Raw genomic sequence first — 14,171 nt, 5'->3', positions numbered from 1 at the left:
AATCAAACCCGGTTCTCCCAGATAAGAGAGCTCTGGCTGATCCAAGGCCATTCCAGCAGCTGCAAGTGGAGAAGTGGGGAATCAAACCCATTTCTCCCAGGTAAGAGTCCGCTCACTTCACCACTATACCAAACTGGCTCTCAAGAGGGCGGCTCTCCCACAGTGGAGGTCTTCAACCAGAGAGGGGTTCGCTTATGGCAGCAGAACAGGACACACCTGAAGCATAACCATGACTGGCAACAGCATCTCTCTTCCTAACCGGAGTGGACATTATGGCCACAGAGAAGAAGACTGCTGATTTATACCCCGCCCTTCTCTCTGAATCAAGAGTCTCAGAGCAGCTCACAATCTCCTTTATCTCCTTCCCCCACAACATACACCCTGTGAGGTAGGTGGTGCTGAGAGAGCTCTCACAGAAGCTGCCCTTTCAAGGACAACTCCTACAACAGCTATGGCTGACCCAAGGCCATTCCAGCAGGTGCAAGTGGAGGAGTGGGGAATCAAACCCGGTTCTCCCAGACAAGAGTCTGCACACTTAACCACTACACCAAACTGGCTCTCAGAGAGCCACAGCCCTAGGAAAACATGATACTGCGTCTCTTCACCCATTAACCTACCAAGCACACCTTACCAGAGCAACAAGGCTGGCTTCCAGTTTTAAAGTCAGTTCCGTGCTAAACTTGCCCCCCATGATGCTGGTAACTTCATGCAGGACGTAAGATTCAGGATATTTCTTCACAGAGCCAATGCAAGAGCTTAAAAACCTCTGTTGGGAGGAAGAAAGGTGTAAAGCAGAATAATCTACAACAGTGGAACCGGTTACAAAAAAATTCTACTAGGTTCAGAAGGTAGCCAATCTGGTCTGCGACAGAACAAGGGTGTCCAAACTGTGGAGGTTCCCCAAAAGCTATCAGTAGCCAGCCCGTTATGCTGCTTTCGCTGCCCACACAGGTGCCAGTATGTCAGAATTAAATAAAGCGATTTTAATTTTCCAAATGGATTCATAAAAGCCCAGTGTTGACATCTGTGTAGGAATCACTCCTCACTCTTTCTTTTTCCACATTAGCCACACACAGAACATACAATGGTGACCTACACGGCTTCTGCCCTGTCACAGTATTTTTTTTTTTAACATGTAAGAATTACATTTATAAGACTAGTTTTTAAGCTATGCTTACTAAACAGAAAGAGGAACCAAACCAATCCTTTCCTCTTACTTATTTTAATTCCCCCTGCCATTAATTCACAGCTGACGCATGGCAACCCTGCGAGGTTTTCAAGGCAAGGTATGTCCAGAGATGGTTTGTCATTGCCTGCCTCTGCATAACAACTTTCTCGCGATACGAGAACTCGTGGGCATTCGATGGAATCGCTGAGCAGTCGGGTTAGAACATCATAAAAGGAAGTCCTTCTTCACCCAAAGGGTGAGGAACACGTGGAATTCGCTGCCACATGAGGTGGTGGCGGCTACAAGCATAGCTTCAAGAGGGGAGTGGGTAAACATCTGGAGCAGAGGTTCATCATTGGCTATTAGCCACAGCATATTGTTGGAACTCTCTGTCTGGGGCAGTGATGCTCTGTATTCTTGGTGCTTGGGAGGGGCACAGTGAGAGGGCTTCTAGCCCCACTGGTGGACCTCCTGATGGTACTTGGGTTGGGGGTTTTTTTGTGGTCACTGTGTGACACAGGGTGTTGGACTGGATGGGCCACTGGCCTGATCCAACTTGGCTTCTCTTATGTGACACAGGGTGTTGGACTGGATGGGCCACTGGCCTGATCCAACTTGGCTTCTCTTATGTGACACAGGGTGTTGGACTGGATGGGCCACTGGCCTGATCCAACTTGGCTTCTCTTATGTGACACAGGGTGTTGGACTGGATGGGCCACTGGCCTGATCCAACATGGCTTCTCTTATGTTCTTATGTGACACAGGGTGTTGGACTGGATGGGCCACTGGCCTGATCCAACTTGGCTTCTCTTATGCTCTTATGTGACACAGGGTGTTGGACTGGATGGGCCACTGGCCTGATCCAACATGGCTTCTCTTATGTTCTTATGACTTCCTTGGCTGTCTCCATCCAAGGGCCAACCAGAACCGACCCTGCTCATCCTGGGCTCTCGGGTCAGGACTTGCGCTTGTTACCTTGGAGTAAAGCAATGCCTCTTCAGAGATGGAGTTATAATCTTCAGCACACGTCCTTGCAGCATTCTGAGCAAACTTCAGAAACTCCGCAACCTCTTTGCTCACAAATTCTTTCATTTGCTGAAACGAAAGACCAGCCTGCACTAAATGAAAGAGTTCCATTTTGCTATTGCATTAGTAACCATTTCCCCATACGTTAAACATGCTCACATTTACATACACCCATGATTTTAAAGGGAAGAGAACACTTTTACCAGCTCAGTTGCAGACGAAGAGAAAAGCATAATACCTCTTTATAGGGCCAACACAACACAGTCCCTCCACAATCTGTCATCAGGGTGTCTAATCAGTGCAATCCCCTCCCCGTGAGGGAAATGAATTTGGTGTTTGAGCTGAAGTGAAACCAGAGGTGCAAGGGTTAACTTTAGCCAACAGAGAAGCAGGAGTGAAATTTAGGGATGCTGCGTATTTTACTTATTTTATCAGATTTATATCCCGCCCTCCCCTAATGGGCTCAAGGCGGCTTTCAGTGAACTCTCTGTTTTAGACAGAGTTTGGTACATCTCAAGGCCATCTTGCCAGCGAGATGTGACAAAGTGTGGCAAAGGTTATGGGATGGGGTATACAGGTGGACATTGAGCATTCTTAACAGCTTTATGCATATTCACTTTTCACGCTCAGCTTTATTTGCATGGACGTGGGATACATGTTAAAGGTGGGGGCTCATATTAAGGAGCTGATATGTAAGGTGGACCAGAATGTTGTAAACCTTGCTATCTCATCCAATGAGAGAGACAGGGGAGGGTCCTTGCGGCCGGTGATAGCTATAGAATGTATTTTTGTTATTCTGTACTTTGAGCTTGCCTGGGAGTACGGCTCCTACTGATATCAGTAAAAGTTCGGAACAGATCTATCTGACTGACTTTGTTTTATCATTTGGGGGTTCAAGGGGAACCCATTTATCACCCCCTCCCCCCCAAAAAACAGGCATACAGTGGTGGTGGAGAGAAGGGAAGTGAAAGGGGGGCGTCATGGCACCTGCTCACACCTTTCCTAGAGCCTATCGAGTGGTTTTCGAAATGGGTGGAGCCAGGTGGGGCTTTCGATGGACCATATTTGATTGGTTACGCAGATTTTTAAAAAACGCTGCTTCGGCAGCAGCTGCCACCGCAAGCACAAGGATCTTCACAAGGACAAGGATCTTCATATGGAGAGCCAGTTTTGTGTAGTGATTAAGTGCGCGGACTCTTATCTGGGAGAACCGGGTTTGATTCCCCACTCCTCCACTTGCACCTGCTAGCATGGCCTTGGGTCAGCCAGAGCTCTCCGAAGAGCTGTTCTTGAAAGGGCAGCTGCTGTGAGAGCCCTCTTGGCCCCACCCACCTCACAGGGTGTCTGTCGTGGGGGAGGAAGGGAAAGGAGATTGTGAGCTGCTCTGAGACTCTTCGGAGTGGAGGGCGGGATATAAATCCAATATCTTCATCTACCTCACAGGTGTCAGTTGTGGGGGGGGGGAAGGTAAAGGAGATTGTGAGCCGCTCTGAGACTCTTCGGAGTGGAGGGCGGGATATAAATCCAATATCTTCATCTACCTCACAGGGTGTCAGTTGTGGGGGGGGGGGAAGGTAAAGGAGATTGTGAGCTGCTCTGAGACTCTTCGGAGTGGAGGGCGGGATATAAATCCAATATCTTCATCTACCTCACAGGGTGTCAGTTGTGGGGGGGGGGGGGAAGGTAAAGGAGATTGTGAGCCGCTCTGAGACTCTTCGGAGTGGAGGGCGGGATATAAATCCAATATCTTCATCTACCTCACAGGGTGTCTGTTGTGAGGGAGGAAGGGAAAGTAGATTGTGAGCCACTCTGAGACTCTTTGGAGTGGAGGGCGGGATATAAATCCAATATCTTCATCTACCTCACAGGGTGTCTGTTGTGGGGGAGGAAGAGAAAGGAGATTGTGAGCCGCTCTGAGACTCTTCAGAGTGGAGGGCAGGATATAAATCCAATATCTTCATCTACCTCACAGGGTGTCTGTTGTGGAGGAGGAAGGTAAAGGAGATTGTGAGCCACTCTGAGACTCTTCGGAGTGGAGGGCGGGATATAAATCCAATATCTTCATCTACCTCACAGGGTGTCTGTTGTGAGGGAGGAAGGGAAAGTAGATTGTGAGCCGCTCTGAGACTCTTCAGAGTGGAGGGCGGGATATAAATCCAATATCTTCATCTACCTCACAGGGTGTCTGTTGTGGGGGAGGAAGGGAAAGGAGATTGTGAGCCGCTCTGAGACTCTTCGGAGTGGAGGGTGGGATATAAATCCAATATCTTCATCTACCTCACAGGGTGTCTGTTGTGGGGGAGGAAGGGAAAGGAGATTGTGAGCCGCTCTGAGACTCTCCGTAGTGGAGGGCGGGATATAAATCCAATATCATCATCTTCTTCTTCACGGTGTTGCTGAAGTTACACTGCAGCAGCAATAACTTTGTGGCTGGTTCTGCCTCTGCAGCCATTCTGCGGCTCTACCTACCATGCTGCGTTAGACTTCTGAAGGTGCCCATGGGTTAAAAAAGATTGGAGACCCCCAGTGTATGCAAATCGGCTACAGCGCTGCTATAGGCAGATGAAGTTCTGGTTATTTGTTCATCTTATTTGCAAATGGTCGTCGCTATCTTATGGACCAGGGAAAAATCCAGCCACTTACAAGGTACTGTGAATAATCACTTTGTTCCGATCGATCGATCAGGCTGGGCTCTGCATTGAAGTAGGTAGACAACAGGAATAGGTATCTCCTCTGCTCTCTCTCTGTCAAACTGGAAACGTAAGGATAAGGAACTCTGGGTTCTTGGAAAGGCGCAGAATTCTCTGAAGACTTAACTCCGGTTTGAACCGATCCTTGTTCTCCAGAAGTCTTGTTTTCTTGTTCAGGCTTCGATTGGTCTGTACTGCCTTCTGTACTTCTAAAGCACACAACAAATATTCAGGTTTTATTATGAATAAAAGCCAAGATTCCCATTCAAATAGAGCAACGTTTGTAAAAAGTACAGCATATTTTAAACATGTGTTTTTGGTGTAGTGGTTAAGTATGTGGACTCTTATCTGAGAGAACTGGGTTTGATTCCCCCACTCCTCCACTTGCAGCTGCTGGAATGGCCTTAGGCCAGCCATAGCTCTTGCACAGCTGTCCTTGAAAGGGCAGCTTCTGTGAGAGCTCTCTCAGCCCCACCTACCTCACAGGGTGTCTGTTGTGGGGGAGGGAGGTAAAGGAGATTGTGAGCCACTCTGAGATTCAGAGTGGAGGACAGGGTATAAATCTGATATCATCATCTTCTATTATTTTTGGGGGAAAGGGAATCATGAAGAGCCAAGCCTTGTATTTGAATTACTCTGAACACACATAACCAACCCAATGACACTTGGATACTAAGGCTTGGCATGCAGAAGGTCCCAGGTTCAATCCCCAGCATCTCCAGTCAAAAAAGATCTGGCAGGACATTATATAGAAGACTCCAACCTGTGGCCCTGGAGAGGTGCTGCCAGTCCGAGTAGGCAATACCTACCTTGATGATCGTACGAAGCTGCCTTATACTGAATCAGACCCTTGGCCCATCAAAGCCAGTATTGTCTACTCAGACTGGCAGCAGCTCTCCCGGTCTCAAGCTGAGGTTTTTCACGCCTACTTGCCTGGACCCTTTTTTTGCTGGAGATGCTAGGGATCGAACCTGGGACCTTCTGCTTACCAAGCAGATGCTCTACCCCTGAGCCACCGTCCCTCCGCAACCACAGGTCTGACTCAGTTTAAGGCAGCTTCATATGTTTGTATGTACAAACCAACCAACCAAACAGAAAGCCTGCATACTGCAACCCAGTGGCCAGGATTTCAATAGCTACGTCAGCTCATTCTAGGGGCCTGAGCTAGAATCAAAGCAATTTTTTGGCCCTATTTCTTTGGGCAGCCAACATCTTCCCTCCTTCTCTCCAAATGCCACATTCTCAGGCTGCTTTCAGAACTGCTTTCTGTTTCACGAGCGGCTTGCCACGTGGCATGTGGGGCTGTTGAACAAAAACATTCCCCCCCCCTCCCACCCCAGTCTTTCACTGCTTTGGGTCCTAGCCAGAGTATTTTTCTCGGAACGCTACTTTGCAGTGCAGAAGTCCTACAGCACTGCTAGCAATTACAGGGTTGGCGTTCCAAACACTACCCCGATACGATACAGCTCGCTTAACTCTTAATTATTTTAGCATAAGCGTGCTTAGTAATAAGCACATTTTAGATTAACTAAATCAAGTGTTAACTGCTGATCTGGTTTCCCCCCCCAAAAAAGCACCTTGATTTACACACTGGGACGCCGTCTCAACAGTATCATGTCTATAGCTCTTAATAATACCACACAGCTGTCTCTCAGAATATGAGAACACGTCCATCCTCGTGGCACGAACTGGCAAAATTAATTAAGCTGCTACCTCCAACGAGGTGCTGACTCAGATGTGCCCGATGTGGGCATGTCGAGCGATTCTAGCAGCTTAAATTAGCTACACTTTGACGCGGGCTGGGATGGCAGGCCGTCAGGATAGCTTCGCTGCGTGCCACTGTCAAAAGCCTGTGGTCGAGTACAAACCAAAATAATCTCACGCCCTCCCCCCCCCCGCCTTTCCGCTTGTATTGGCTGCCCGGTTCTTTAGATGAAGAAGAAGATATTGGATTTATATCCCGCCCTCCACTCTGAAGAGTCTCAGAGCGGCTCATAATCTCCTTTCCCTTCCTCCCCCACAACAGACACCCTGTGAGGTAGATGAAGATATTGGATTTATATCCCGCCCTCCACTCCAAAGAGTCTCAGAGCGGCTCACAATCTCCTTTCCCTTCCTTCCCCACAACAGACACCCTGTGAGGTAGATGAAGATATTGGATTTATATCCCGCCCTCCACTCCAAAGAGTCTCAGAGCGGCTCACAATCTCCTTTACCTTCCTCCCCCACAACAGACACCCCATGAGGTAGATGAAGATATTGGATTTATATCCCGCCCTCCACTCCGAAGAGTCTCAGAGCGGCTCCCAATCTCCTTTCCCTTCCTCCCCCACAACAGACACCCTGTGAGGTAGATGAAGATATTGGATTTATATCTCGCCATCCACTCCGAAGAGTCTCAGAGCGGCTCACAATCTCCTTCCCTTCCTCCCCCACAACAGACACCCTGTGAGGTGGATGAAGATATTGGATTTATATCCCGCCCTCCACTCTGAAGAGTCTCAGAGCGGCTCATAATCTCCTTTCCCTTCCTCCCCCACAACAGACACCCTGTGAGGTAGATGAAGATATTGGATTTATATCCCGCCCTCCACTCCGAAGAGCCTCAGAGCGGCTCACAATCTCCTTTCCCTTCCTCCCCCACATCAGACACCCTGTGAAGTAGATGAAGATATTGGATGTATATCCCGTCCTCCACTCCGAAGAGTCTCAGAGCGGCTCACAATCTCCTTTCCCTTCCTCCCCCACAACAGATACCCTGTGAGGTGGATGAAGATATTGGATTTATATCCCGCCCTCCACTCCGAAGAGTCTCAGAGCAGCTCACAATCTCCTTTCCCTTCCTCCCCCACAACAGACACCCTGTGAGGTGGATGAAGATATTGGATTTATATCCCGCCCTCCACTCTGAAGAGTCTCAGAGCAGCTCACAATCTCCTTTCCCTTCCTCCCCCACAACAGACACCCTGTGAGGTGGATGAAGATATTGGATTTATATCCCGCCCTCCACTCCGAAGAGTCTCAGAGCGGCTCACAATCTCCTTTCCCTTCCTCCCCCACAACAGACACCCTGTGAGGTGGATGAAGATATTGGATTTATATCCTGCCCTCCACTCTGAAGAGTCTCAGAGTGGCTCACAATCTCCTTTCCCTTCCTCCCCCACAACAGACACCCTGTGAGGTGGATGAAGATATTGGATTTATATCCCGCCCTCCACTCTGAAGAGTCTCAGAGCGGCTCACAATCTCCTTTCCCTTCCTCCCCCACAACAGACACCCTGTGAGGTAGATGAAGATATTGAATTTATATCACGCCCTCCACTCCGAAGAGTCTCAGAGCGGCTCACAATCTCCTTTACCTTCCTCCCCCACAACAGACACCCTGTGAGGTAGATGAAGATATTGGATTTATATCCCGCCCTCCATTCTGAAGAGTCTCAGAGCGGCTCACAATCGCCTTTCCTTCCCCTCCCCACAACAGACTCCCTGTGAGGTGGGTGGGGCTGAGAGAGCTCTCACAGCAGCTGCCCTTTCAAGGACAACCTCTGCCAGAGCTATGGCTGACCCAAGGCCATGCTAGCAGGTGCAAGTGGAGGAGTGGAGAATCAAACCCGGTTCTCCCAGATAAGAGTCTGCACACTTAGAGCTATGGCTGACCCAAGGCCATTCCAGCAGCTGCAAGTGGAGGAGTGGGGAATCCAACCCGGTTCTCCCAGATAAGAGTCTGCACACTTAGAGCTATGGCTGACCCAAGGCCATTCCAGCAGGTGCAAGTGGAGGAGTGGGGAATCAAACCCGGTTCTCCCAGATAAGAGTCCGCTCACTTCACCACTACACCAAACTGGCTCTCTCTTTATGTAAATGGAATCTTCTTGCTGGCCACCTGCTCTCTGCGCCGGATCGCAACTTTTCCTGGGAGAGAGCGGGAGCAGATCTGCCAATTCTGAAGGATTTTTTTTTTGCGAGATGTACCTGCCATCTCTCTGCATCCTAAGTTCTGCCTTCCTGAAATTCCCACACTCACAGGCTACAGGGCTGGCCATCAGATAAGGGCTTCCCGCTAAGGAACCATGTGCCCACCGTGTGTTTTGAGGAAGTAGGTGCAAGAGAATAAAACAGCTTTGGGGAAATGCCCTCCAGAATAAAATGAGCAGCACAGGTTTCCACCAGACTAAAAGTAATGGAACCTGACAGGACTCTACAAGCTGGCCAGACTGCAGCTGAAATGTGATTTATTCGGGAGCCACATGTGGCTCTCAAAGCCCCCACTGCCCTGTTAGCTGGCTTGGAGAAGGCATTGGTCTCTTTAAATCACATCTTCAAGCCAAGCCAGCCGATGACTTGGAGAATGTATTTAAAGTTAAAATTGCTTCCTTTCCACTTCTCCCTCCCCCCTCTATTGTCCGTCCTTCCTTCCTTCAAACGTCTGATGTTCATGTTTTGCAGCTCTCACACATCTGACATTTATTCTGTGTGGCTCTAACGTTAAGCGAGTCTGGTTTCCCCTGATTTAAACGATTAGCCGCTTTTACCCCTTACAGAACTTAAGACAGATTACCCTATAAATTCAGCTGTAAAAAAGTACCTAAAAGTTCACAATTTAAAATCTCCAGTCGGGACTGCCAATAAACAAAAAGCTAAATCAATCAAATGCAGTCCTAGATAAAACTGTCTTCAGTTGCCTTCTGAAGATCGAAAGCGGGGGGGGGGAGGGGGGGGCTGTTCCACAATCATGGTACTGCCACTGAAAAGGCCCTGTCCCATTCACCCACCAGACCAGCTTCATTTATTGCTGGGACAGTCCAGAAGGCCTCTCCCTGTGGTTTCAGTTCCTGGGAAGGAACATATACAGGGCTGTCAAATTCATTTGTTATGAGGGCCGGATCTGACAACCATGACACATTGTTGGGCTGGGCCATGTCGGGCCAGGCCATGTGTGTATTTATTTAAGAATAGGTAGCAGAAATATAAACTTTATATCAGACACAGACAAACACAATTAAATATTTTTAAAAGAAAACTTAAAACATGTTTAAAATATTAGCAGTCGTCGGTCTTAAAGGTGCATTCTTTGTATTTCTCCCGTGGGATCCAGGGAACTGGGCAAAAGAAGCTGTGACTCTTTCCTTCCTTCCCCAGGGGACAGGGGAAGGAGGAGCCTCAGCCAATAGCAGAAGACTGCAGATTTATACCCCACCCTTCTCTCTGAATCAGAGACTCAGAGCGGCTTACAATCTCCTATATCTCCTTCTCCCACAACAGAGACCCTGTGAGGTTGGTGGGGCTGAGAGGGCTCTCCCAGCAGCTGCCCTTTCAAGGACAACTCCTGCGATAGCTATGGCTAACCCAAGGCCACTCCAGCAGGTGCAAGTGGAGGAGTGGGAAATCAAACCCGGTTCTCCCAGATAAAAGTCCACACACTTAACCACTACACCACACTGAAGGAAGAGAGGCTGGGCTTAGTAGCTCTGCTGTGCGATTGAGAGAGCCTGGAAAAACAAGCTCTGCCTTCCCCACTTCTTCCCCCAGGGAGGAGCCTCAGCCAATGGAGAAAACAGAGGTTTTGCTCTGTAGATCCTATGCGATTGAGCAAGCCTGGCAAAGCAAGCTGTTATGCAGAAGGAAGCAAGTGAGAGGGAGAATGAAGCAGAAGATAGCCAGTCGCTTGGGGGCTTGATAAGAGCCTTCCGGGGGCCTGATTCAGCCCCTGGGCTGCATGTTTGACACCCCTGATATAAAAGATGGCTCTGTTTCCTGCATAACTGCCCACATCTGCAGACCAAGGGACCAGAAAAGATCTATATGGTCAAAAAATGCATGCAATTAATATTTGCCTCACGTGGCTGGTCCCCACAGATGATCTTCTAAGTCAGTACTCAGAAAATTCAGAGCAGCTCTCACAAGACAAACGACTGTATGAAGCCAGCCTAAAGATGCAACCCCTACGCTTACTGGGGAGCAAACCCCAAGAAACTCAGTGAGACTGACTCCAAAGCAAAAGACAAGGAACAGTAACCCGCCACTCTCCTTGCTTATACATAGTATGACTTAAGAGATAATGTATTTACTTTCAAAAGTTAGGAAAGTAGTGCATACTAGTACCTTCTGGACAGCAACAGCAGCTCAGAGAGGGTTGGAGCCAGTGAAAACTTTTCATAAAGATCATGTGAAAAGTATACGTCCTGTCCATTCTTGGGTGGTGTATCCCTGTTTTATTGTGAGACAAGAAGAAGAAGATGATTTTGGATTTATATCCCGCCCTACACTCTGAATCTCAGAGTGGTCACAATCTCCTCTACCTTCCCCCCCCCCTCCACAACAAACACCCTGTGAGGTACGTGGGGCTAAGAGTGCTTTTACAGCAGCTGCCCTTTCAAGGACAGCTTCTATGAACGCTATGGCTGACCCAAGGCCATCTCAGCAGGTGCAAGTGGAGGAGTGGGGAATCAAACCCGGTTCTCCCAGATAAGAGTCTGCACATTTAGAGCTATGGCTGACCCAAGGCCATTCCAGCAGGTGCAAGTGGAGGAGCGGGGAATCAAACCCGGTTCTGCCAGATAAGAGTCTGCACACTTAGAGCTATGGCTGACCCAAGGCCATTCCAGCAGGTGCAAGTGGAGGAGTGGGGAATCCAACCTGGTTCTCCCAGATAAGAGTCTGCACATTTAGAGCTATGGCTGACCCAAGGCTATTCCAGCAGGTGCAGGTGGAGGAGTGGGGAATCAAACCCGGTTCTCCCAGATAAAAGTCCGCGCACTTAACCACTACACCAAACTGGCTCTCTCAAGAGAGAATAACACACATTTGTGTATTCATAAGCACAACAAAAAGAACCACAGATTAACCAGATGCAACTTTCATCTTGAACAGGGTCTTCAGCATCACAATGATGCTTTATAAATACATAACATTAAAAAAACAATAAAGGCTTTAGTAATTTTGAATATAGATGGATATGCTTTTTCTTTAAGTTGTAATAACCTTTTATAAGGTGCTCTTTGTACTGTGTTGGATACATAATTCATTTACTTGTGTGTTTGTTTTCTTATGTATCTCAACAAAAACAATTTTTGTCTTAAAAATAAATGAATGAATAATACAGAAAGCACAATCCAGTTAACAGTTAGGCACAATCAGGTCTTGTTTTACGGATGTATTTATAATTATTTTCCACACTGCATGAACCCGGGTCAGATATCACCTTCCCATGAGCCTCTCTCATAAGGCTGTTTTGAGTACATGTTCAGGGGGAAGTGTAGGACAAGGATGGCCAAACTATGGCTCGGGAGCCACATGTGGCTGTTCACACACATTCTGTGGCTACCCCATTGGCTGGCCCGGAGAATACATTTAAAGTTAAAGTTGCTTTCTTTCCATTCATTTCTCCCTCCCTCCCCATTCATTTCCCTTCCTTCCTGCTCTCAAACATCTGATGTTCATGTCTGACAGCTCTCAAACATCTGATGTTTACTGCACGTGGCTCTTAAGTTAAGCAAGTTTGGCCACCCCTGGTGTAGGATATTTTCATTCGACAAAACTCCCCTCCCTGCAAGACATCGTTCTTAACTGCAGTTAAACTCTGTCCAGAACAGGGTTGGCTGAACTTGCTTAACGTGAGAGCCATATACAATGAACTTCAGGTTTTGAGTGCCACAAGAGATGAACATCAGGTGTTTGAAAGGCACAAGACAAACAAAGGAAGGAAGGCAATAGATGAGGAGGGAGGGTGGAAAGAAAGCAACTTTAACTTAAATGTATTCTCCAAGCTGCTGGCTGACTGGGCAGTGGGGGCTTTGAGAGCCACACAACATTTGTGTAAGAGCCACAATTTGGCCACCCCTGCTCTACAGTATCTGGGTCTCAAGGCAGCATTATTGGAGCAGCCTTGCATACACAGGGGTTCCCTGCACCAGGTTTCAAATCCCAGTTCATGGGGCAAGGATGTCAGCCCATCTCGCAAGGCTGTTGTGAGCATAAAACAGGAAACCATGCACACTGCCCCGAGCTCCTTAAAGAAGGAAAGCCTTGATAAAAGGGCAGAATTAGGTAGCAAAAAACCATGAAGAATTCTAGTTATTTCTGTCAGAAGGGTTTTGAAAACTGGCTCAGTCCCCCTACGATGCTGCTGGAAGCGCACTCTCTGCACGGGTACCCCTTCCACGGTTCTCTCCACAACAGCCCTATGAAGAAGGCACAATAGGGTTGCTAAATCCAGTTCAAGAAATATCTGGGGACTTTGGGGGTGAAGCCAGGAGACATTGGGGGTGGAGCCAGGAGCAAGGCTGCACCAAGCAAAACTGAATTCCAAAGGGAGTTGCAGCCATCACATTTAAAGGGACCGCACACCTTTTTAAATGCCTTCCTTCCATAGGAAATAATGAAGGATAGGGGCACCTTCTATGGGAGGCTCATAGAGTTGGACCCCCTGGTCCAATCTTTTTGAAATTTGGGGGGTATTTTGGGGAGAGGCACCGGATGCTATGCTGCAAATATGGTGCCTCTACCTCAAAAAAACAGCCCCCCAGAGCCCCAGATACCCGCGGATCAATTCTCCATTATTTCCTATGGGAATAAGCCCCTGCACACATTTCCCTCCCCTCCAAGCTTTCTGATGACCCTGAAGCAGGGGGAGAGCCTCCAAACCCGGGGATCTCCTGCCCCCACCTGGGGATTGGCAACCCTAAGGCACGGTGGGAATCTGAACCCAGAACTCCCTGGTCATAAGTCACGTAACGCATCAAGGAAATGAGCTCCAGCTTCCCAAGCAGGATTCTGGAAGAGGAGGAGGTGGAGATCTACTTCCTCAATATAGCCCAGAGGTTCAAACCCCACCCAGGGCCTACGGCCGGCAGCCGCCTCACCCCACTCACCAGCTAAGCGCTTTCCCGCCTGCCGCCATTTTGCGGCCCTCCTCGCCCCGCCGCCGGGCTTAGCGTGAAAGGAAAACATTCCCTTTCCACTCCTCGTTGGCGTCGCTTTGGACACGCCTGTCATTAAGATCCCGCCCTCACCTGGCGGACGCTAGCTAATTAGAGCCCAGAAGCCTGAACAGTACCGCCCCTGTTAGGCAAGTTGACCAATCAGGCGGCGGAATTAGGAGTAGACGCTGAAGCGAGGGAGGGCGACATCTTGCGTGAGGGCAAAGCGTCGTCGCTTCCCGCCTTTTCTCCGCCTCCCCTTCGAGGCGGGGAGAATTAAACGCCTCAGGAGGCCGGCTGAGGGGAACGAGTCTGTTTTATGTTATCCCCCCGTTTTTAAAAAGAGGGTTATTACCACTTTCTGTGCCC

The 14,171-nt window shown here is 48.7% G+C and overlaps 1 protein-coding gene across 1 annotated transcript in view; it reads right to left on the bottom strand.

The window, feature by feature from the left end:
- Positions 1-13,860, bottom strand: part of ICE2 (interactor of little elongation complex ELL subunit 2) — a 62,867-nt gene extending 49,007 nt beyond the window's left edge. The window contains exons 1-5 of the mRNA XM_060259898.1: positions 13,755-13,860; positions 10,987-11,091; positions 4,838-5,093; positions 2,144-2,263; positions 632-766 (exon numbers count right to left, since the gene is read on the bottom strand). Of these exons, the coding sequence (XP_060115881.1) occupies positions 632-766; positions 2,144-2,263; positions 4,838-5,093; positions 10,987-11,091; positions 13,755-13,783 (645 nt within the window). The 5' untranslated portion in view covers positions 13,784-13,860. The remainder of the gene's footprint in view (positions 1-631; positions 767-2,143; positions 2,264-4,837; positions 5,094-10,986; positions 11,092-13,754) is intronic.
- Between the last annotated feature and the right edge of the window lie 311 nt (positions 13,861-14,171).

This window comes from Heteronotia binoei, chromosome 19 (genome assembly GCF_032191835.1).
Source record: "Heteronotia binoei isolate CCM8104 ecotype False Entrance Well chromosome 19, APGP_CSIRO_Hbin_v1, whole genome shotgun sequence".
Taxonomy (NCBI): Eukaryota; Metazoa; Chordata; class Lepidosauria; order Squamata; family Gekkonidae; genus Heteronotia; species Heteronotia binoei.
Note: the sequence above shows the minus strand (reverse complement) of the source record. Positions and strands in the feature narration are given on the sequence as shown.